Here is a 24,232-nt window from a genome sequence, read left to right as displayed (position 1 = left end):
GAGCTCGGATGGCCTCTGTCGCATGTATCAACGCGCAGCTGCTCGAATGTCGGGGTTGCAAGATGCAGAGGATGCGGGTAGGGTGCATAAGAGCCCGTATAGATGGATAGCCGCCGCACCGCCAAACCAGGCCGTGGCGTTGTTTAGAGTGGCTTGAAGCCGTTGGCCAGGAAACAGCCCAGGCTGCGCGGCGGCGTCACGTGAGCCTCCGCAGCGAACCTAATGGCTGGCCCAACCCAACGCGGGCTGCCACCCTGCCTTGACAAAGGCGGAACAAATCGCCGCCCTCGTCTACGGTTCTTTTTGTGGTACTGTCCGGAGCCTCTTCCACTCCATCCTGCACCTAAGCCATCGAACGAGACTCTCAGACGCTCAAATCCTACCTCGACGCACTTGCTGGTCCAGCCTTTTGGCCGCTGCCTGACTGCTCCTTTTCGCCTCCCCAGAAGCCGCTTAATTCTCTGCGCCACCTGGCAATTCGGCGTCTTGGTACTGCCACGAGGATCTTTCACGCGAACCCACTTTGGCTCGACGTCCCGCACAGTCAAGCTTCGCTACCAAAGCCTTGGCTCGAAAGAAGCTTCTTCTTCTTCCACTTCGTCTCCCAACACTCGACCGACTATCATCCCAGCGCCTCAGCCACTCCATGTAGGAACGCCTCTCAGTTATACCTTCTGATAGTCGTTATCCTCTTTTTTCCCCTTATCTCCTCCCATCCTTATCCCACCGGTCTGCCTTGGCCCTTTGGCAGACACCACCTCTTCCATTCTCGACCGCCGCGAATATCCCTCCATGGTCCCTCCACAAAGAGCGGGATCATTCTCACCAAATCCTGCGCAGACTCTTCAAACTGGCAGTAACCACTCACCCCATCCATCGCACACTGGTGTCCTCAGTGCTGGCGCAAGCCCCAGCACAAGCAGTCCAACGGGGGCCAACTCCCTGACGAAAATTGTCGTCGCCCAAGTCTATCTCTTGCTCAGCACTATCAAGGAGGATAAGGATCGTGCCAAGTGGGAGCTGCAAGTCGAGCAATTACGAAAGGTGAGTCCCTCCTCAGCTGTAAAATCTCGGATGGTTCTAACCCACCGGCCAACTATAGCTCATCGATGAACACGGCATGGAGGTCTTTTCCAAATACTTCACCCGGTTGGTGGCGGGCAATGCACCCCAGATATTCCCGGGCCTTAATAGGCCCGTCGCCAACCCTGGCAATTACCACATCCTCGTCGGTGAGATGCGCAAGATAGCACATGATGTCGATCAAGCCACAAAAATTGCAGAGTCGGTGGAAAGTGGCACGGAGGACATATTCCGCGACTTCGACCTGTCAACGTTTATGGAGCACTTCAAGCTCGATGCCTTGGAAAAGACTTTGTTAGCTTTGGCATTTAAGCTTGGATCTCGCCCTGACTTGAAAACGAAAGGTAAAGCAAAGACTGCACTTCGAAGTGATCTTTTTAAATCCACTGCTAACGATTGGACTTAAAATAGCGGATGCCATCCTGTCCACCAACTTTCCGACCTTCATGGACATTATCTCTCGACCGGACATTGAAGCCCACTCTGACCTAACGCCCGCCTTTGTATCACTTATTATCGACAGATTTTTGCAATATTATCCTCCGAGCTTCAATGCAGCCTCCCGCCGAGACCTCCAAAATTCGGTTGCCAAGCGCTATTTGTCTGTGGATCAAGCACCCCCTTCCGAAGTGCTGGCAGCCCTCGATATCAGCAGAGTTTTGGCTGACCGGCCTTCTAATTCTTTGGCTCGCTACATTCAAAAGTCTGGGCCGGACTTTACAAAGGATGAAGAATCGTGCTTCCAGTTCCTGCGGGGTCGTCCGGCTAACCTCCAGCTCGGCCCTGAGCAGGTTTCTGCGGCACTCACATACGCTACAGTCAGCCAAACGCCCCCGCACGATCCTGTTGTCCTCGTCAGTGCGCTCCTCCGTATTGTGCCTAAATCTTTCGATTGGACCGAAGTGGTCCTTTGTTTTGACCAACCCTCGGCACGTATCTCTTCTGCTCAGTTCTTACGGCTTTATAAAGCTCTTTTACCTATTGCTGAGGAGCCGGCGTATAATTTCGATATTCAGCGGCTGTGGGGTGGCTCTTGGAGCGAGCCAGAGGCACAGCTGTCTTTCGTCAGCGCCTACGCTTCCCTGGGGCCTGATCAGCTCGACGCTACCACGATCCCCGGTCTCGAACGGAGCATCAAGATTGAAGACTACGCAAACTCTCCCCCCAATGTGCAGGAACGTGCAGCTGTTGTCGTCAAGCATCCACTCGTATCTGTAGCGGCACTGTCGGCAATTTTTAATGTTGCTCTCAACTCTGTCCACGCATCCCAGAGCGTCGAAGCAAAGCGACTATTCCAAGAGGTTGTCGTCCCGAACCTCGACATTTTCTTAGTCTCCGCCTTTGAGGTTCCCAGACAATCTTGGGCAGTCATGGCCATTGATACACTGAACTCCCTTTTTGAGACGTTTTTATACAAGCGCTCACCAGAATATGACTTTGTGCTCGATAGCCTTTGGAAGAAGGACAAAGAGTGGGTTGTGCAGCGACTCATTGACGCGCATGCAGTTAAGCCTGTAGATCTTCCGCTCATCTTCGACCATGCAGCCAAACATAACTGGTTGGAAGAGCTGGTTTATCTTCCAAACGGATTCGGCATTGATCTTGCAGCCTTTGCTCATGCGGAGGGCTACTTGGACTTGTCGAAATGGGCCCAGTTTAATGCCGAGCGAAGCAACGAGATTGCTCGAACTTTGTTGCAGTTCCTTATGATCAAGGCAAATCTAGAGATCCAGTTCCAGCGACCGCCAGATGGCCAGCCACCTGTGAAAACCAGTACCAGTCTCCAGGTGCGAACTGTTTCGGCATTGCTGCAGATACTCGAGGACTTCCTTCCCAAAGCACCAGTGCTCGATCTCATTCTCGTACAGCGTCACTGCATTACCGCATACCCTCGCCTAATCAACTATGGGGAAGGATACGACGACATCATTGATGCAAATGGAAAGGATGGGAATGCTCTGCCGCAAGCAGCCAATAGTAAGATGGAGGAGCATTATAAAAAGATGTACGGTGATGAGATCCAAGTTCGCACAATCGTGGAGATATTGGATCGCTACAAGCATTCGCGGGACCAACTCGACCAGGATGTATTTGCCTGCATGATTCATGGCTTGTTCGACGAGTACAATCATTATGTCGACTATCCCCTTGAAGCACTTGCCACAACCGCGGTTCTCTTTGGAGGAATCATCTCTCACAAGTTGATTTCTGATCTACCCCTGAAGATCGGTCTCGGGATGATTTTAGAGGCAGTAAGAGATCACATGCCCGATGATCCAATGTTTAAATTTGGTCTTCAAGCCTTAATGCAACTTTTGGTGCGTCTCCGGGAATGGCCAGGGTTCTGCAAACAGCTACTTCAAATCCCTGGCCTTCAGGGAACCGAAGCGTTCAAAAAGGCAGAAGAGATTGTTCGAGATCACGAAGAGGAGCTTGTACGTGCTCGTAATGGATCAGGCACCCCGCATGGAGTAGGGTTTCCCATTGATTCATTTGCAAATGGAACTAGCGATGAACAAGCCAGCATCGATCGCCCGGCGCCCGCGTTCACAGCTATCAGCGTTGATCCGCCATCCGCTGATCTCGAATTCGAGGACCCAGATGACGAGACCCAGGGCAAGATCCAGTTCGTTCTCAACAACATCACCGAAGGCACTTTGCAGTCGATGTGCGGCGAGCTTCGCGATATGCTCGAACGAAGATACCAGCAATGGTTTGCTAGTCACCTCGTTGAGGAACGTGCCAAAATGCAGCCCAATTATCACCATGTGTATCTGGAACTCGTCAAACAGTTTGAAGACAAAACTCTCTGGGCCGAGGTTCTCCGCGAGACGTTTATCAGTGTATCTAGGATGCTAAACTCTGAAGCGACTCTGCAGAATTCCACGGAGAGATCACATCTCAAAAATCTCGGAGGGTGGCTTGGTCTCTTGACCCTTGCCAGGGACTATCCGATTAAGCACAGAAACATTGCGTTCAAACAGCTTCTTATTGAGGCGCACGATACCAAACGCCTCATTGTCGTTATCCCCTTTGTTTGCAAGGTGTTAACTCAAAGTGCAAGCTCAGCAGTTTTCAAACCTCCCAACCCCTGGTTGATGGACATCATTCACTTGTTGATAGAGCTCTACCACCATGCGGAACTGAAGCTTAATCTTAAATTCGAGATTGAGGTCCTATGTAAGGGCTTAAACCTGGATCATAAGAGCATTGAGCCGTCTGGAGAGATTCTCAACCGGCCCGCTGCAGACGAGCCAGATGTGCTTATTCAAGAGCAGCTCGAAGCCTTTGAGAGCTTATCGCTGAACGGAATCGGATCGGCGGTCGGGCCTGGCTTGTCTCCTCAAGTTCCAACCATTCCGGAGCTTGGACCTCTCATCACTATTCCCCCCACCAACGAGATGGTCGTCAGCACCAGCAGGCTGCACGAAATCGTTCGATCAGCTCTCACTCGCGCTCTCCAGGATATTATACAACCAGTCGTCGATAGATCCGTCACTATTGCTGCGATATCAACCCAGCAGATGATTCGGAAAGATTTCATTGCCGAACCGGATGAAAACCGCGTACGAACTTCCGCTATCAACATGGTGAAGGCTACCGCCGGCAGCCTAGCTCTCGTTACGTCTAAGGAACCTCTAAGAGCAAACTTGACCAACTACATGAGGAGCCTTGCCAATGATCTGCCGTCGGGTCTCCCTGAAGGTACCATCATCATGTGTGTCAACTCCAATCTCGACTTGGCTTGCAGCATCATTGAGAAGCAGGCTGAAGAGCGAGCGGTGCCAGAGATTGAAGAGATGCTGGAAAGCGACCTGGAACACAGGAGGCGGCACCGTATCCAGCAGCCAAATGAGCCCTACCACCTAACGGGAATAAACCGATGGGCCATGACAATTCCGAGCCCTTACAAGATACAGCCGAGACCTGGTGGCCTCAATGCCGAACAGATGGCGATTTACGAAGACTTTGCGAGACAGCCTCGCACCACTTCTTCCACAGTGGCATCCCATGCGCCATCTGCATCAGAAGCTACAAGATCGCTGGCAAATGAGGTTCTACAAGAGACCTACAGTGCCTTACCGAACATCCCCACGCCCGCCGAGACACCTTCAATCCAACAACTGGGCGCGCAGCTCCAGCAATATGCCCCTGTTCATAACCTTGCCGCTGCCAACGCGATGGGCAACGGACGAGCTGCCGGGTTTCAAATGGATGTTCGAGGTCTGGCAGATCGAGTCAACAAGCTGCTACAGGAGTTACTGCGCGTGGCTAGAGAAGCTCAGGAGGACCACTTCGTCGGCCTGCCTCGACCTCATCCTGTTCTTGACGTTGTCGATGCCCTTGTACAGCTCATCATTAAGACGTCCCAAAACTCAGAAGAGTTTGCCATTTATGCCGCCGAGCAGATCAGTGCCCTCATCTTCCAGCAGGTTGAGGACAACTTGACGCTTGAGAGTCTTGTGCACGTGCTAGAGACTCTGAGGAAGATCTCTGGCCCTGCCCTGAACAGCCGAGTTCGCTCTCTGTTTGCCCAACAGCCCGGGCCAAACTTTTTGAGTCTTCCTCTGCTCGCAGCACTAATTCGGACCGATTTGCTCGACTGGAGAAACATTGACCTCGCAATGTCAAAGGTCCTAGAAGCTCGCAAGGACAGCTCACTAGAGTTCCTCGAACATATGCTCGACCTCACAATTCTCAACAACAGACCAATTGCATTGTATACTGACTTTGTACGCACTCTCGAGTCAGCCTGGACGTGGATATGCGAAGACCCCAACTCTACCGCTGGCCAGCGGCTCAAGAGCAAGCTGATGGGCTCGGTTCCTTCTCAACCTCCTCAAGGCCCGTCTAGCGCCGAGGAACAGTCGATCCAACAAGACCAGCTAGAGTACGTTTTCGAGGAGTGGGTTCACCTATGCAACAATCATAATGCCTCAACCAAAGCTACGACTATCTTTATCCAGCAGCTACAGGCGAGGCATGTCATCCGCAGTCGTGAGGACTTCCTCTTGTTTGTGCGCATTGGTATCGATCTCTCGGTTGAGCGATATGAACATATTCTACACACTGGGGCTATTGGCGATGCGTATGTCGCAACGGACGCGCTGGCAAAGTTCATCGGCATCTTCTCTGCCATGCACTCCGAGACGGCTGTGTCCCGCGCCGCCTTTTTGGACTCGATTTTGGTATTGGTCTCCTTGATACTCAACCACCATCATGTGAAGCGAGGGGAGCACCTGAATCAAAGAGTCTTCTTCCGCCTCTTTTCGATGCTTTTCCACGAGATTTACTCCGTCTGCGAAGAGTTGTCGGATGACGACCGCCGCGACGTTATGCTGAGAGTTGCTACCAGACTTGAGAGCATCGGCCCACAGTATCTACCCGGATTTGTATTCGGATGGCTGTTGCTTATCCAGCATCGGGCCTTCATGCCTGTTCTGCTACAGTTGGTAGACAACGCAGGATGGAAGCTTTTCGCAGACCTTGTCTGCCAGCTACTTGGCTGCTTGAGCGAGCAGCTGAAGGCGCTCAACGTCAGCGACGCCGGCAAAGATCTCTCCAGAGGTACGGTGAAACTGTTTGTGGTCCTGCATCACGATTTCCCAGACTTTTTGGCAGCCAACCATGTCAGATTCTGCGCCAACATACCGACGCACTGTATTCAGCTAATCAACACGGTTTTGACTGCGACTCCCCAGCAAAATTACGGCAAGCCTATCGAGAACCTTAAAGGCGATCGGCTGGAGGAGCTGAAAACATATCCCGGCCTCATCGATGAAGCAGTTGCAACTCTGACGGAGGCTGGCCTATTGAGCGTGCTTGATCAGGTTTTCCAAAACGGCCCTGCGGAAGAAGCAGTGGCACAGATTGTACACACTATCACGTCCAATGCACCCACTGAGACCACGTTCGGGCATGTAGCTATCACAGCGAACGCTGAGATCATTGGTGCGGTTGTGCTGTATGCCGGTCACCACGCTACCGAGCAGCCACCTCCAGCGAGCGGCTCACTGTCTATCTCAGGGAGCGAACCAGAGGTTGCGATGCTATCCCTTTTGGTGCACGAGCTACCTCCGGAAGCTCGTTATTACTTGATAGCCAGCATGGTGAACCAATTAAGATTCCCCAATCCTCATACTGAGTTCTTCAGCCAACTGTTACAACACATCTTTGGGAAAGATATGAACGATCCTGAAGAAACAGACATTCGTCAAGAGATAACGCGAATTCTCTTGGAGCGACTGGTGGGATTCTGGCCCCAGCCCTGGGGACTTATCTACACTGTTGTAGAAATATGCAAGAACGAGAGAAATATGTTCTTTGAGCTCCCCTTTATAAGATCAACCCCAGAGGTAAGTAATACATACTTCTTGTTGCCGCCCTTTTCCCCAGCCATATCAGTTACAAGAGAAACTAATCAGACATATAGGTTGCTGAACGGTTCGCCTCAGTGCTTCAACGGGTATAGTTTACATCGAAGGGGGTAACAGGGATTCGACACGAAGCTACGATGATACAGTGGAGAGAGGCTCTGTGAGTCTAATCGCATGACATTTGGTGCGTTGGAGCAAGGAATTCGGTTTACTCAATTTTACTTGTCTCATTTTTTTTTCTATTGTCCTTTTTTTCTTCTTCACTGGGAATAGAACGGAAAGGGAAAATGGTGAATTGTCAAAGAAAAGTTCGGATCTAGTTTAGCTCGGTTGAGCATATACAAGGAGGGCGACTTGAGCGAACGGTATAAATGTAATACTTTGTATTAATGTACGATAAATACTTTAACGATGCGGGGGGTGGGGGAGAATACCATTGGCGCATTTGGGAGCATCTAGGTTCATGAACCTAGCCGGATAATACTTGGGTTTAAGATGACCGTTATGAAGAGGGAAACAAGGACTACGGAGGACATAGCAAAGGCGAAAGGTTATGGATTTTTTGTCAGATAAATGGCGCCGGGGCAAGTTATTTTATCAGAGCAGTGACTACTAAATGGTAACATGTCCACGCATGACTTGGACTGCCGATCCAGCAAGTGTGACTGTATCAAGAGCACCATCTTTGAGACTGACATCGACCACGATGGAGCTCTCCCTGCCCATCTCCACGCCCTGGGTGAATTCGTACCGCCTTACTGGGGTTGTCTGCTTATCCTCTCCATGGATGCTCAGGTAGGAAGCCAGGCAGCCCGAAGCCGATCCAGTGGCAGGATCCTCCAGGTCATGGGCCACCATACGAGTGCGCAGCTGGATCACAGGGATGCCGTCTTTGGTGGTCGAGGTGCCCGTGCGAACATAGTAGAAGCGGCCGACAAAGCCTTGCTGCCAGTCGGCGTCGAGGAAGTTGTCGGCCTTGAACTCCATGCTGCTGACGTTGACGGCGGCGAGCAGCTCCAGCGACGACAGCTCGATGGGGACAAAGGTCATGCCCTTGACGAGGCTGAAGACGGGCGCCGTGAGCTCCAGCTGGCGGATGGTCTCATTGCGCTGGAGGTGGACGGCGGGCTCGAGGCCGGGATACTTGGCGAGGCTGGCGGCGTGCAGGTGGACGTTGTGCGGCACGGCAATGGACACCGAGTCCGGGCCGGTCTGGGTGACGGGGATGGGGCCGGCCTTTGTGACGATCTGGGTGACGCCCTGGGGCAGCAGCGTGATGGCGCCGCCGATGGTCGGGTGGCCGGCGAAGGGGATTTCGGCGGTGGTGAGGAAGATGTCGATCTGGCGCGAGGTGTCTGTGGCGGGGTCGGCGACGTCATGGATGAAGATTGTCTCGGAGAAGTTGAACTCGCGGGCAATGGCTTGTTTCTGGTCCTGGGTTGGTTTGGGGCCCGAGGCGGGGATGGTGACGACGGCGAGGGGGTTGCCGCGGAAGCGGGTGCGGGTGAAGACGTCGAGGGTTACGTAGGGGAGCTCCATGGTTGTGCGTTGGTATGTATAAGAAAAGAGTGTGTGCGTGGGTGAGGTTGTAGAGAGAGTTGATAGAGAGGGGTGGTGAGTTTAGAAATAGAGAGAATAGAGAGAATAGAGAGAAAGAGTAGTGAGCTTAAAAGAGAGGTGGATTGGGCTGTGAGGGTTGGATATAGAGAGGAGGAGAGAAGAGGGAGGGGAAGGTGTGGTGGTTTGCTAGAGAGTTTATATACATCAACTTATACGACTCTATATCTGGGTAGATGAGTACTTTTGTTTCTCCGTTCACGGCGTTTGTAGCATTATTAATTGGAGTCCAGTTTGAATGCCAAATATGGACTATTGTGTGGCATGGCATGACTGCACATGGATGACTCTTACAGCTATTCTAGATACCGGAATAAGATATGTACTTGACGCCCTTCTTTCCTCGCTAGAATGAGCCATGTGGAGCGCTGTTTGTCAAAATAGTGATGCGAAATAGTCAAGACAGGTATAGGCACTTGGGTCTAAAATCTCGGTGCCGGGAGCTACTCCGCACCTACTCCGCACGCGGGAGTTGGAGAGAATACCTGTATCAGTTATCGGCCATACATAGATGCGGCGTTGTAGACGAGACAAACGGCAGTTATCGGCAGTTATCGGTTCAATTGTGAAATTACTAATTGCCTTCTCTCTCTCTCTCTCGCCTTGGTTCAAGCTGTGCGTTTCGATGGCAGTCATCTAAATCGCCTTTAATTATGACTCTTGCTCGTAATTTTACTTAGCTAACTTACCATGTGCCTTCTTTAAGTAGCCAAAGAACATAAAAACGGCAGCTATTATTTGCCAATATCTTGTGCTCTGCCAAGTGATGGCAGTTGTGGCACTATTCACTCGACAGTTTGAATCCCAACCAATATTCTGTCTTCCCAATTACATGTACGTAGTTCCACAGCTACTTGGCAAATAGTATGCGACTCCTTCGTAGTCGCTCTGTCCAACTTACTTGAACCCACCCGTGGATTTCTGCATCACAAGGACACATAAAATGGATAGGACATGCCTAATCTCATAAGTAGATGCAATATCCATTGTTTTTACTTATCCAGACAATTGAATATATATGTATACATGTATATATATATATATATATATATATTTACTTTGGTTTATACTCGCATAGGTACAGGGTAAACGGCACCAAGCCGCCCAGCTAGCTGAAAGCGCCTAGCTCTAACTCAGCTGCCTTAAACTATGCAACCTTCGTCTCCACCCCTCCTAACCTACCTCTCCCAGCAAATATGTCAACACCACACAAAACCCAGCAATGACAGATATCGACATCGGCCTCGACTCCCACAACCGCAATCGCAGCCACGACAAAGCCGACAAACACAACGAAGACAGCAGCAGCCACGACGGCCATGACAATCGCACGTCGAAAAGCTACAGCCCTCGGCACACCGGCCGTCTAAAGGCCCCTCCGCGTATCGCTTTCCTCCTCCACCACGTCCGAAGCCATCCCGAGGCCTATCTGGTAGCGTTTTCCACGCTATACTTTCGACTCTTCCCCATAATCTTCACGCACAATTCCACACCGCTAAGCGTGTACCTCGCCGTCGTGCTGGTCTTTATACCGGTCAAGGTGATCCTGGCAGCATGGCGGGCATATAATTCCTCGTCCTACGCATCCAAGGGGCGGAAGAGGAGGGGCAGCTTCTTGTTGCCGTCGAATGGGCCTTCCACGACGGGCAGGGCTAAGAAGGGTGGAGGAGCGGCGCAATCGCTGCTTTGGCTGTGCGGTGCGCTCTTCAGCATATGGGTTTATACAACGGGCATCTCGTCGCCATTTCCCACGGCGGCGTCCATCATGGCCCATTCCCCTACGTTACAAGAGCAGCAAGCACGCAATTCGAGCTACTTCATCGCCGCCTCCTTCTGGAACAACGAAGATATATTAGACTCGTGGACCAAGCAGGCCCTCGAGCTCATTGACTCTCTTGGCCGGCCAAACGTTTACGTTTCGCTGACTGAAAATGACAGTGACGACAATACGGCCAGCAAGCTGCTACACTTTGGCCGCGAGCTGACGAGGCGCAATATAACGCACAGCGTCAACATAACGACAGACTTGCGCGGGTATCCCCCGGAAAACCCCTGGCACAGCATCAAGCACAGGATGGGCTACATGGCAAATCTTCGCAACGGCGCCTTGGAGCCTCTGGAGCGGCTGAACAGGCGATTCGCGAATGTCATAATACTTAATGACATCGTGTTTCACCATACAGATGTCCTCAAGCTAATTGCAGCAGTGGGAGGAGATGATGTCGGCGGCCCACAGGCCAAGTATCCCATGTCGCGTCAGATGGCGAAACCAGGGAAAAGACGCATGGCCTGCAGCATCGACATGGACGGCGCGACGGTGTATGACACGTGGGTGCTCCGCGATCGCTGCGGAAGGCCTGTTAGCGGCTTCTGGCCATTTTTCACATCAGAGGAGGACAAGAAGGCTGTGCGCGAGAATCGCGTGTTGGAGGTTGGCACCTGTTGGAACGGGCTCGTGGTCCTCGACGGGGACATGCTGCTCGACCCACCTCTCCGCAGCAAGAACGCAGATTGGGATGCGGCCACGCTGCGCTTCCAACAGCCGCCCGAGTGCATCATATCCGAGTGCTCGCTGCTGCCGTTGGCCATCACCAACGTCACAGGCGGCGCCCCGGTGGTCATGGATCCCTCCGTCATAGTGGGCTATAGCATCGGGTGGTGGAGGTACTATGCAGTCTGGATGCGCATGCCTGTCGTGCGGCTGTGGATGAACATATTCGAGCAGGGATACTGGAACCTCTGGTGGAAACTGGGGATGGGCAAAGGCTTAAGATGGGCCGGGCTGGATAACGGCAAAGAGAAGAATGAGTGCATCATCACTGGGTGGCCCAGGTGCGAGAGCGAGGAGCGCGATTATACCGTCAAGGGGGGGATAAGACTTGGCAAGTGAGACAACACCAGTAGTAGTTGAGATGATCGACGGAGGGAATAAGCTGTGAGACACAGCGAGACACTGACTCGGCTACTCGTGTATTCTCAACATGTCTCTTGCAGACTGAGACCGAGACCGTGACCAAGACCCTGCAGCCAGCCATTTGGGCGGTGCAAGTGGTCCCTGTTGCTGTAAGTGGCCCAGTTACAACGGCCGCACACCGCAACACGTTAATTTCGGTGCTGCCACCACAAGAGTTGGATAGTGGAGTATATATTATACCTACGCAAGTACAAAGCATTCTCAATGGACAAACATCTAGAACGTATGAGGACGGCTAGCAGCATCAACCAAGGCATTGGGCCGAGGCATTGACTACTACATAGTAGTAAGCTGCCGCAAAGGTGCCAAAGCAGGGCGGTGTACTTGATCAGGTTGTGTACCTTAGCTGCAGCAGCCCAAGTAAACATTGAAGCTTACCATTTCCCAGCCACTAACTACTAGCATATCAAGGCCAGTATCAACATGCACAGCTAGTACGAGTGTAGACAGCGAGCCTTCATTTCGGCAAAACCTGGGTCCATCGCATTGAGCTCCATAGCTGCGGTTCTGCTCTGGCCGACTTACACATGAAAGCGGCAGCGAGTCAAACGACAACAATCTCGCGCTGCGGTCTTTAATCGCTTAGGGCGCTTTAACTAGCAGCCAGCCCCGCTGGAAAAGACCCTTGGCCTCAGCGGTTTGGGGGATCCATGTCCCAGTCGCAGGGGTGGCAAGCGGTGGCAGAAAAGTCGATGGCAGGGAATGTTCATGTAAGTTGACGCAGCAATATATTCGGAGCATTACTCCGTACTCCGTGATGGCCAGAAGCGTTGGGAGGCAGGCCAAGCGAAACCCCAGGGTAGCACTGGCGAATTTTTTTCCCAGTGTGTGCACACAATTACGCGCCCACGCACAAAAAAATTTCACAGCCTCTTTTTTTTTTTTTTTTTTTTTTTTTGCCTTCCCCTCCCCCGCCTTTCCTGCAACGGACGACGCGAGCAGAAGCTTTTCGTTGCAGCCACCCATTGAGCAAAAAAATGCTTCACAGCGTCGCAGCAGCTTCATAATACCGAACTTTGCCGGGTGCTGCGTCCTTTTCGTTCTAGAAGCAAGTCCGGCACACAGTAGCTGGGAGCGCGTCTCCATCGCCATGATGTGGTCCCCACGACCCTGAAAATTGGAAACTTTTTTTTCTTTTCAATTTTTTTTTTTTTTTTTTTTTTTTTTTTTTTACCTCACCAGACACGACTAGGAGTGGCCCCATCAGATGGCAAGCGTTAGTAAAAAAAGAAAGAAAATATCCACCCTGTGATAGTCCCTGAGTGCCGAGTTGCGGACCAACCAAAGAGTGGCCGCTGTCGCGGTGTCTGGCAGGCCGCATCCCCACCAGCTCTTGCCAACCCCACCGCACGGGCCTGTAACAGGCATCGCTCTTGCCATTTTCGTGCCATTTCTGCTAGTGGGCCATGCTTGCCTTGGAGGCTTTGGCTGCAACAGCAAGTGGTCTGTGCGGGCACTGACGTTTAGCGCGCCCCACTTCGGCAGCCGTGACGGGGGCAGCGACCAATGGGATCCGAGGGGAAAGAAAAAAAAAGTTCAAGCTCTCGTGCTTGCTGCCTCTTTTTTTTTCCTCTTGGCCCGCCAACGCCAGCAAAATCGCCTGAGCTCTACCCTCTGGCTTCTCTTTTTGCTCGGTGGCCCCCCCCCAATCATTCCCTTCCCATCCGCTCGTAGAAACCGCAGACCGCCCCCCGACCTGCGCCCGAAACAATTCTGCCCTCCCTCGGGATGTTTGGGACGAACATCTACAGCAAAAACAAACAAAGCCTCCTCTCCTCCTCGTAGCCTTATCGTCTGCAGCCTGTTCTATGCGTGCCGGCCTGTAGTCGATCCATCTCCTCACTCTTTGCCACCGCCATCCGCATTACGTCGTCCAATCAGCCCAATTACACCAGATCGTCTTAATACATTGCATACACCAGTCCATTGCATACCTACATATACAACGCAGCCTGTGCATCATCATCCTCGTCATCGTCACCCTCGCCTACATCACCATGCCTTACAACACGCGCCGCAAATCGTTGTCCCTGCCCAGCCTGGGCATACACGTCCCCGTCACGCATGCCTCTCGCGCTGCTGCCTCGTCAAAAAGCACGTCTCGCGGGGCCTCGACCTCGGCGTCTGCCACGCCGGCGGCCAGTTCCTCGCGCTCGCAATCACCAGAAGCGCACCCCAACAAGCGCCTCAAGAAATCCCATGCCACAGAGACTGCCGTCATCGAGACGACGCCGCCGCCCTCGCCTCCCCGAGCCATCAGCGAGGAGATGACAGATGCCGACGCAGCCCAGAAGATCGATCTCGAGAGCATCAAGGACGACATTGTTGAGGCAGTTGTTGTCCAGCTGCAGTCGACCGCCAACCGCCCTCATCTCATCAAGGAGCTGGCAACCGTCCTTATGCAGTCACTGACGGCTGTACAACAGTACGTTTCTCCCCGAACTCACCTGCACCACCACCCCCTCCACTCTTGAGCAAACGAGTCCTAACAATACCATCATAGGTCTGCGAACCCCTGCGCCATCATCTCGTCCCGCTTGGCTTCATACATGAAGCGGACCTGTTGGTCTGCCTCAGCGCCCTGTCCATTGGGCAAGGAGCTTGAAGCAGTACACCCGCGACGCACCTATTACTTCCTCACCAATCTTCCTAGGCAGCCACTCCCAGACTTTAGCGCAAGTCTTCAGGTTGCCTCGCTCACCCCATCAGTATCCCTTACCGAGGACTCTGGCTCAGATGACATCGAGGCAAGGCGACGAGAACTTAGCCCTTCTCCCGAGGTGGACCTATCAGCCACCGAGTTTGATAATACCGATGACGATATTTTAATGCCCATGACTCCCATTGGATCCTTCTCTTCACATCAGAGTAGAGTTATTCTTGGCCCTCGCAACAACTCTCCCCCTCTCGAGAAGGATGAGCGGGAGTTTACACAGACTGCAGATGGCCTACAGAAGCGCAAACTTAATGCGGAAGTCCCTCAACCAGAAACCGTCGAGCGCCACAGTGTCGCCATGATGGACTATTATCGGGACGATGTATGGTTTTCCGATAGCCGTCCCAGCGCAACAACCACTTTTCTCGCTAGCCCCTCCATCAAGCCGAGCATTTCCGCTGGTCGGAAAGAAGACGACGCTGACGCTTGGGAAAGACTAAACAAGCTGTTTGAGTGGGGCAAGGGCGCCGAGAGCATCGAGATAGACGAACTTGATTGCTTGCTAGACGCGTGCTGATTTTTTTTTTTTGTTTTCTTTCTTTCTTTTGTTTACTACTACAATTAATGTTATCATGGAATGGCGCAAGGAGCTAGGAATACTCAAAAGGGAAAACGGAGTTGGCGTTGGATGGCCTTTGTATTTATGGCATATGGCGTGGATATATGTGTGCGTGTGTGGAGAGAGAGACACTCCATTGTAAATATACTAGATGACGACTCTGATTATACTATGGAGATGATGAGACGAACAAGAACAAAAGGAGCTAAGCGGGGAACTTTTATGGACGAGGCGTTTAAAAAAAAAAAGAAAAAAGAATAGTACATACAAAAGAGCAAACCACTCATTTATAGGAACAAGATCCGCTCATCTTTCGAATACTTGGCCGTCCAAGAATTGCGTGCACTGAAATGTAACGATCAGTCGCTGGGGGGTATAGTAACCTGTAATCCCCGCCTGTCGCTTATGCCGGTGAATATGTGCTGTGACTTTTAACATATTGAAAATATTATACCGCCTTGTCTTTGGCTGCCATTTTGAGTTCGATCCAAACCAGCGTTCCCATCTGTGTTATGTTTGGCCGCTCAAGCTTCACCACCTCTAGGCCCGGCGTCTTGCTCACGGCATCCTCGACAATGGCTTCGATATCACGGTTCCACCAGCATCCATACTTTGCAAAGTGCTTTCCAGCATTTTTGTCAAGCAGGCCATTCACAAGGCCATAATAACCTTTCCCGTGTTCTAATAGGACTATGCGGCCGGTATCGGGTCGGACGACGGTAGCGAGATTGGAAAGAACGGTGACAGGGTCGGAGACGGAGCAGAGGCCAAAAGTCTGGATTATAGTGTCGTATTTATCTGTATGAGCAGGAGGTGGTAGCGGGTGGTGAGCATCGGAGTTGACGAGGCGGACGTGTCCATCCAAGAAGGAGAGCTGGCCACCTGTATGGTCCGCCATGGACGAGGTCTTGACGATTGGCGCGGAGGAAGACATGGGCGGGACGGATTTGGCGAGGCTCTTTCGTGACACATCGAGCATGTCGACGGATATGTCGAGGCCTGTAAAGGATGTGATGCCCTGGGGTACCTTTGGCGGGGGGATCTTGCCTGTCCTAGCGGCCTCGACGGCGGTGCTTAGAGGCTCCCAGTTGTAGTATTCGAGGTTTCGGCCGGAGCCCATGGCGAGCTCGAGGACATTGCCCTTTGCGTGTGCGGCGAGCCTCTTGCGCAGCTTTGTAATGCCCATCCACCACTCGGGGAGATTGAGTTCCTTGTCGAACTGCTCGGCATTGTCGCCGCTCAGGGCGGGGGGCCGGCCGGTGGGTGTGGCATGTTCGCAGGGAGAAGAGGAGGAGCAAGGGGAGGATTTGATAGATGCGACTGTGGTGCCGAAGATGTAGAAGCCTAGGAAGCCGGCGAGGACGGAAGCTCCGGTTAGGGGAAGCCAGGCACGGCGCCAGATATCCAGGAGAGTATCGGCTTTTGGAGGAGGTGGTGGTGGTGGTGGTGGTGGCGGGGGGGAGGATGCATTGGAAGAGGTGCCGGGCTTTTGTGTACTGTTGTATAATTATTAGAATTCAATCAAAGCTTTATCAAAGGTAAGAGAGCAATAACAAGAGAGACAAACGGTTTATATGACTTCGTAACACGGGGTGCTGGGGGGGCCCGAGCTGGAGGAGTTTTCACAGCTTGGCGTGAAGAGCTTGCAAGGCGCCATTGCAAGGGTGTAGCAGCGCTCACAGCGGCCCTGGCAAGGCGTCGAGTAGGAACGTTCATCGAGGGAGCATCGTTACGTGGCGCTGGCGCAGCAAAGGAGATGTGTTTGCTCAGTGATTGAGAAATGCTTTAATCCTTGTGGGTTGAGGGCATTGAGCCCGATCGATTACCTACTCTGGAGCTTGCAGAAAGAGTAAGGTGCGAATATGCAATGCGGTTGCATCAAAAGTGAAGAATCGGTTAAGTGGGGCCGCTGGCCGCTGGCTGCTGCTGAGTGGTTGCCACTGAGTAGAGATCTCGTGAGGCGTGAGACGATCTGAGAGATTCACGATTGCTGGTGCTGCTATTAATACCCTGCATCTTTATCCTGGCACGTCACGTCATCGCTCGTGGCTTTCAGGGGCATTATTGCGTTTGTAACTCAGCAGAAGAGGGAGCGCCAGATCTTAACGATTCATCTCTGTTCACGAGGGACCAGTCGCGGCAATGGCGAGTCACGGTGATTTACAAGAGATGCTGCGCATGCTGACTGCACGCAAAGCATCCATGATGGCGGCCATGGGCTACATCAGAGCACTGCAATCCAAGAATCTGAAAAGGCGAGACACTAGCGGCGTAAATCCTGCTTACTGAGAATCGCCGCAACTAACACTCGAGACACAGCATTGAACAGATTGCCGAGGCACCTTCATCTATCATTGAAGAAGCCATCAGTGACGTGAAGCTCGCCAAGAGCTTCCACACAGCATGCAAGTCGCATGGCAAGAAGGGCAGCAAGCGTGCAGCTGAGGAGCCTGCCTCTTCCGCTGGTGGTAAAAAGCCAAAGCTGGAAATGCACAAGAGGGACTTGGACTACAACTCTATGACGCCTGAAGAGCTCGAAGGGTCATTGACGCTGCCTCTATGCGAGGATGAGGGCCTAATCAAGGAGACGACACTAGTGACCAACAGAGCTCCTCTGGTTCTTGCATTTGCGGTAGAGCTGCTGCGCTTCACTATGCCAGAGCAGCCTCCGAGTAGTCGTCTAAGTCTTGCCCAGGCTGTTGTGAGTGCGAATTCGAGGTCCAAGGCCATAAGTATTGGGATTGAGAAGGCGCCTGTCGGTGGAGTACCGCCAATACCAACTGGACAGCCGAAGGTTTCTGTTCTGGGGCGAGAAATTCCGGTTCTGAAAAGAGGTGATTATACGTGGTCAGAGAGCTCTGAGAAAAAGCCAGAGACTTCATCCGCAGATACAGGCAAATCATCGTCAACATTAACGTCTACAGCATCTGACAATGTATGGGCAACCAGCAAATCGCTTAGTTCAAAAGGATCCGTTTTCATAGCGCATGCAGCGCCAATAACGTCGCCATCCATGCGCACTGGTCTCATGAAGATCTTATTCAACAATTACCCCGACCTGGAAAAGACAGCTGACCACGTTGCGTGGGCGATACGCACCAGCTTTGGCGGCTCATCTCTCGTGCAAGAAGCTTCATTTGATGATGGCGAAGCGGGCTGCGGCAAGTTTATGCTTGAGCTCCTGCGCGAAGCAAACATCACAAACACCACCGTTGTGCTTGCGCGATGGTACGGCGGCGTAATGTTGGGGCCTGATCGATGGCGCTTGATGCGAGAGTGCCTCAACGATGCGCTTTCTACTCAGCGGCGGACAGCGACGTTTTCTGGAGAGGCGCTCTGGGGGCTTGATGCAGAAGACAAGAAGCCGGCCATATCTACGATTGGCATGGCGATCCACCGGCCTGAAAATGCAAGGAATTATCTCCTGCGGAGCTTTGCCTCTGCCAGTGCTTCTGATGGAGGAAGCGGTGGTGGCAGTGGTAGCAGCGGCAAGAAGACCGTGGCCGCACTGAACGATGAGAAGCAAGAGAACCTGGGGAGACTGCTGGGAGCTCTTCGACTGCTGTTTGCGAGCTGGGCCGGTGTTTTGGGCCGGGGCGAGCTTGATCGGAGAGCATGGAGCTGGTACGTGGCTGTTCGGCCTGATATAGAGGCGGGGCCGTCTGGATGGGGAGAGAAGGGGACGTTGAAGTTGTCCAAGATATTAGACCTGAGACGACGGGAAGCTCCGGTGACTGATTGATATTATCTGATCAGATTCAGCGTTGCAGAAAGATATTGTAACCAGCTTCTTTTCTTTATATATGTTTGTATTTAGCAGGCGATAATGTATTTACAATGATACTGGCAGTCTTCCACCTATATATAACAGAACAGGTATACAAAATCACTTGTTTCATCTATTCTTTTTCCTCTCGCAGCTACTTGGCTGTATCGAGTCCTCATACCACTCTCGCGTCACCGTCGAGCCACAGCTTTAGGCTAGTCAAGCAGGGACCTGTGGCGGATGCACAACATGCAGCGCCAGGCCCAACGCAGCCTAGTGCCACCCTCGTTTTGCTGTCTTTGTGCGCCAAGTAACAAAAGTAAACACAACAAACATCCAAAACCCCAGAGCTCGTCAACATCAGCCATTCGAGCTGTCTCTGCGGGAATTGCCCCTGGCAGGTGCTTACTAACGAACCGACCACACAGGATCCATCGCTCAAAACATCAAACTTTGGGCGGTGCTCCTTTCGTCCCAGGGTAGTGCAGTCCCCGAACCAGACCGCGTTTGTGCCCCTCCGCAACAAAACCGCGAATTGTTGACCCCTCGCCCGGGCGACCAAGTGAACGTGTTTTTCTTCTTCTTTACCACCAACGCCCCCGTTTGTGGTGTTCACAGCAACAGCCGAAGACCAAGAAGGGAGAGAGGACGAAATCTCTTTCTACTTGCCAACCTCGATTTACGTACCCTTCCTATCAGACCAGTCCAACCCGGTCGCTGCCTTGCCCCCTAATACCCAATTCTTCAGCCAACCGCCGCCATGGAGAATTATCAGAAGCTGGAGAAAGTCGGAGAGGGTACGTTGCTGCTGTGACTTGCTCGTTTGTCCCCACAATGGTGTGCTGTAGTCATGGATGTGTATTTCTTTTACTTCTCTGATGCCTTCTCTCCTTTCCCCGTACTCTTCTCCACGCACCCATCTTATGCTTTGACATTATGCTGATGCATCCTTGCCTTTGCAGGTACTTACGGTGTCGTGTACAAGGCTCGGGACCTTGCTAATGGCGGACGAATCGTTGCCCTGAAGAAGATCCGACTCGAAGCCGAAGATGAAGGCGTTCCAAGCACCGCAATCCGTGAAATCTCCCTCCTGAAAGAGATGCGAGACCCCAACATTGTTCAACTGTTCAACATCGTCCACGCCGATGGCCACAAGCTGTATCTGGTCTTCGAATTTCTCGATCTGGATCTGAAAAAATACATGGAGGCTCTTCCTGTTACCGATGGTGGCCGAGGCAAAACACTCCCCGAGGGCACTTCCATTCGCGTACAGCAGCTTGGACTTAATGATACCGTCATCCGCAAGTTCATGATGCAGCTATGCGACGGTATTAGATACTGCCACTCTCATCGCATCCTGCACCGAGATCTGAAGCCCCAGAACCTTCTCATCAATAAAGATGGCAATTTGAAGCTTGCAGATTTTGGTCTGGCGCGGGCGTTTGGCGTGCCGCTGAGAACCTACACGCACGAGGTCGTGACGCTCTGGTACCGAGCCCCTGAGATTCTTCTTGGCGGAAGACAGTATTCCACTGGAGTAGACATGTGGTCCATTGGATGCATCTTTGCTGAAATGTGCACACGCAAGCCTCTCTTCCCAGGCGACTCTGAAATTGACGAGATTTTCAGAATATTCCGGTGAGAAATGCTCTATTTGGCACCATCTAGCAAGTTATTCTTCACAATTTCGTCTGGCTAACTGGTGTCTGTCTCTCTGTCTCTAGTGCTCTCGGAACTCCAACAGAAGACCTGTGGCCCGGCGTCACATCATACCCCGACTTCAAATCTTCGTTCCCCAAGTGGCAGCGAGATTATCAACAGCCGCTCTCTCCTAATCTCGATGACAAGGGCCTGGACTTGCTCGAGATGATGCTGGTTTACGACCCTGCAGGAAGAATTTCGGCCAAGCAAGCGTGCAACCACCCATATTTTGAGGACTACGTGCCTACTCCAGGATCGACGACAACACCGGCAACAGCCCCAACAGCAGGTCGCGGTAACAGTTACTTCCACTAGATGGGCGGAGTACCTCCATACATGTGATGCTCTGTCTGGTATTGGCTCTTGGGATGATGACGTGGACGCTGATATCATTTGCCATTTTACTGGTTTCAGGATACTGCTACATCATCAGGAGACCGCTATAGGTTGAGAGCGGTGTGCGTAAAAAAGCAACAACGTATTTTGACATTTTTAACATGGCCTGTCTGAAACATGGCGGAGTATGCTGCTCAAGAGCTGAGCCGCTTCTGCCGCGTTCAGCATTTGCCGACACCCGATATCGTCTACCCATCTATGTCCAGTATTGCTGTGTATAGGCACCAGAGGCGGGGAGAGGCAAATGCGTTGAGGGAGAGCAGAGACAAGTGACGTGGTGTATGCACATGCTTCATCGTGCTACTCGGAGAGCTGTTGAAGCGAATAAGCACGCTACACGTGGTTTACGAATCGGGGAAATATGGACACAAGGACTGGGCTCATTCTAAGCAAACTAATATTTTTTTGTGTGTTTTCATGTACAGCATATGCAAGGGACAATGCCAAGGTTTTTCTTTTTGGGGGGGAATGGGTAACAACTAGTATGAGGATAACAGTAGATGACATGAATGATGGAAAATGACTTATAAAGAATGCACGATGCGGGAATCTGACCGACTGTTGTTGAATCTATGCCCTTTGATGATGATGATGATGCCTGCTCTCTGCTGGCTGGCCATGCGAGATACAGCTGGCTTATGTGGCGTGTCTATCAATTGGGAGATTCGGATCATGCCATTGCAACAAGCGGTGAAAGCCATGTAAATACCTTGCTTTACAATTTGATCTTGGATATGTGCAGATCACGGATGTTGTCTTTCAATGGGATCTTGAAAGTGTTATCCTCATACTTTCCCATGGATTAGATGCAAGGGGGTTGGGTTGGGGCTTTGAACATCTAGCAAGAGCATATTGGAAAGAAATTGGAGAGGTGTGCAGTACGAGAATGCCAGTTCATCGGAGATTTGTTTAGTTCTCGGTTTGCTGGGAATATGTGCCGTACTTGGACGTCTGGGGTGCTCGCGTCTCTCCATGACGTGTGTGGGATAGGTAGATGCTGGTGGGATGTTTTGGTGAGGCTGCGTTTTCTGGGGTCTGGCTTGCGTCTTGGACGGTGGGTTTGTTTGTTTTAGGTCTAAGTAGGTATGACTTCTGTTACTTCTGTTACTTCTGTTACTTCTGTTACTTCTGTTACTTCTGTTACTTCTGTTACTTCTGTTACTTCTGTTACTTCTGTTACTTCTGTTACTTCTGTTACTTCTGTTACTTCTGTTACTTCTGTTACTTCCCATTGCCAAGTGAATATTGGCTATTTACATCTGTAACTGTAACCAAGTCAAAATAACTGACAACAACGTTAATAAGAATTCTATCAATTCTTCTGGAAAGCAACGCTAGGCGATGCACTCCTGTCCTGCGCTCGTTTTCGAGGAACAACACAGATCTTACACCCGTAGCTGAGCGCCAATCGGAGTCTGGGACGCCTCTGGACCGTCCACGTCCAAACGATCCTCTCCTCTCCATTGAGCAGAAACGCTACAAAATCTCGGACAGCCGTTTATAGAACGTTATTCCAGGATCTGAAGCTGATTCGTCGCCGACCGTGCTGCTGGCAATGTCGATTGTCAAATTTGTCACCAAAGGAGCCGGGGCTACGCCGCTCCGTGGTGACAAATTCTTCAAGTTACGATAAAGTACTGTCCTGTAGATGCTAAAAATAGACAAATACCAAACTTCCAACTGCTGGTCCATCTACGACATGCATGTTGGCTGTCTACCCAACGGATCTCGTCAGGGCCCTACGAACACCGCGCAGCCTAGCATCGTTCCTACACGCGGAGAAGGCCGAGAGATGACAGGGAAACATGCGTACTCGACTCAGCCATCTGTTTCCAAAATTTGCTCTACACTTGCACTACCAAACGCCTTTGACCTGATACAAGCGCTTGTAGGAGTTTTGTTGGACACAGCAGGACGGCGATGGCAATGCGGCTCAATGATTGGCCACGTAGGCGCAAACCGCACCTAAGCGCCCAAGCAAGCACCCGCAGAAAGCAGGGACCGCATCCAGGTCCAGTCAATGGGAAACACTGCAGCAGTTTTTTGCCCATGTTGTCCCCAAATACGGCGTCTTACATGTCAAAGCTCACCGGAAACATCAGTAGCCGCCCATGGTGGGGAAGTTTCGGCATGAATTAAGGATCGATCCGAAAGAAACGCGATGCTACGGCGGCAAAAGACCGAAGACGAGGCGGCTGGATGCAACGCGGAAGAGGGAGACGCCGTATTTGTTTCTGCGTCTGCCTTGTACAACGGTTAATTATTACCACCTCGTATAGTGCCCTGGTCTAACAGGAGCTACATGTTTGTCTGTCTGTGAGCCAATGGATGGGATTGAATGGGCCGCGGCTGTTGGTGCAACGTCTTATCCGAGCGGCTGAATGAGTGGAGAGAACGACGGAGATGGCTCGAGGAAGATTCCGAATGAAGAGAAGGGACCCCAATGCTACTCTGCCACGGGTCGACTAAAATTAAGGGAAAAGGCTCGGTGAGTTTGACGACGATGAATAGGGCAGGTTTTAGTTTCTCTTTGGGGGGGTGAGAGGCTGTGTTGCATGAGAAGCTCGGCGGGATCACTGCCGTGATACCACCTTGGCAGTGCCGAGGCCCAGAGAGGCATGTGCAAACGTCGAGATGATAGTTGCAGATGTAGAACTTGAACAAAAAAACGAAAGCATGTGTGTGCTAAAGAAAGAAAACAATGATGATGGTGATGCAGTATGTCACTGTCGGCTTGGACGACTTCCTACCGGTCTAAAGAACGACCGACTGCTACTTTATGGTATTTCTCCGAGACATGCATAGGGGCTGAGAGGTGCTGGGCTGGATGGACCGTCTAATGCCTCAGCTCGCTGGATGGTCCAGGAGAGCCCGTTGGCGGTTCGCGTCGGTGATGGATCCGGTGCTACTACTCTTAGAACGGACGGTCCTTTTTTTTTTTTTGGCGAAGTTTTACGAAGCCATGATATGGGTTGAGGGATAGGCCAAGAGGTGAGAGAGATGGTGGTAGTTGGGGGACAGAAAAACAGGGACCGTGAAATGT

At 51.8% G+C, this 24,232-nt stretch overlaps 7 protein-coding genes across 7 annotated transcripts; 5 read left to right on the top strand and 2 right to left on the bottom strand.

The window, feature by feature from the left end:
* The first annotated feature begins 284 nt into the window (after positions 1-284).
* On the top strand, positions 285-8,096 carry TrAFT101_002819 (uncharacterized protein). The gene is made up of 4 exons (XM_024899286.2): positions 285-1,044; positions 1,103-1,427; positions 1,495-7,439; positions 7,517-8,096. Exons 1-4 carry the CDS (start codon positions 793-795, stop codon positions 7,553-7,555), a joined length of 6,561 nt encoding a protein of 2,186 aa, XP_024763935.1. The 5' UTR covers positions 285-792; the 3' UTR covers positions 7,556-8,096.
* TrAFT101_002818 (uncharacterized protein) lies at positions 8,002-9,165 on the bottom strand. The gene has a single exon (XM_024899297.2). It carries the CDS (start codon positions 8,997-8,999, stop codon positions 8,073-8,075), a length of 927 nt encoding a protein of 308 aa, XP_024763934.1. The 5' UTR covers positions 9,000-9,165; the 3' UTR covers positions 8,002-8,072.
* A 1,039-nt stretch (positions 9,166-10,204) lies between these two features.
* Positions 10,205-12,472, top strand: TrAFT101_002817 (uncharacterized protein). The gene has a single exon (XM_024907617.2). The coding sequence runs from the start codon at positions 10,300-10,302 to the stop codon at positions 11,965-11,967; it is 1,668 nt and encodes a 555-aa protein (XP_024763933.1). The 5' UTR covers positions 10,205-10,299; the 3' UTR covers positions 11,968-12,472.
* Positions 12,473-13,655: 1,183 nt separating this feature from the next.
* On the top strand, positions 13,656-15,632 carry TrAFT101_002816 (uncharacterized protein). Its single transcript, XM_024899370.2, has 2 exons — positions 13,656-14,476; positions 14,555-15,632. The coding sequence occupies exons 1-2, from the start codon at positions 14,049-14,051 to the stop codon at positions 15,282-15,284; spliced, it is 1,158 nt and encodes a 385-aa protein (XP_024763931.1). The 5' UTR covers positions 13,656-14,048; the 3' UTR covers positions 15,285-15,632.
* A 142-nt stretch (positions 15,633-15,774) lies between these two features.
* Positions 15,775-17,042, bottom strand: TrAFT101_002815 (uncharacterized protein; the record flags this gene model as incomplete). Its single annotated transcript, XM_024906096.1, has 2 exons — positions 15,775-16,822; positions 16,894-17,042. 2 exons carry the CDS (start codon positions 17,040-17,042, stop codon positions 15,775-15,777), a joined length of 1,197 nt encoding a protein of 398 aa, XP_024763930.1.
* Positions 17,043-17,339: 297 nt separating this feature from the next.
* TrAFT101_002814 (uncharacterized protein) lies at positions 17,340-19,283 on the top strand. Its single transcript, XM_024909517.2, has 2 exons — positions 17,340-17,581; positions 17,646-19,283. The coding sequence occupies exons 1-2, from the start codon at positions 17,469-17,471 to the stop codon at positions 19,066-19,068; spliced, it is 1,536 nt and encodes a 511-aa protein (XP_024763929.1). The 5' UTR covers positions 17,340-17,468; the 3' UTR covers positions 19,069-19,283.
* A 569-nt stretch (positions 19,284-19,852) lies between these two features.
* CDC2 (Cell division control protein 2) lies at positions 19,853-21,108 on the top strand (the record flags this gene model as incomplete). The annotated part of the gene is made up of 3 exons (XM_024899475.1): positions 19,853-19,889; positions 20,055-20,730; positions 20,817-21,108. The coding sequence occupies 3 exons, from the start codon at positions 19,853-19,855 to the stop codon at positions 21,106-21,108; spliced, it is 1,005 nt and encodes a 334-aa protein (XP_024763928.1).
* Between the last annotated feature and the right edge of the window lie 3,124 nt (positions 21,109-24,232).

The sequence above is a fragment of the Trichoderma asperellum genome, chromosome 2, assembly GCF_020647865.1.
Source record: "Trichoderma asperellum chromosome 2, complete sequence".
NCBI lineage: Eukaryota > Fungi > Ascomycota > Sordariomycetes > Hypocreales > Hypocreaceae > Trichoderma > Trichoderma asperellum.
The sequence above is the reverse complement of the archived record's forward strand: the minus strand, read 5'-3'. Positions and strand labels throughout refer to the sequence as shown.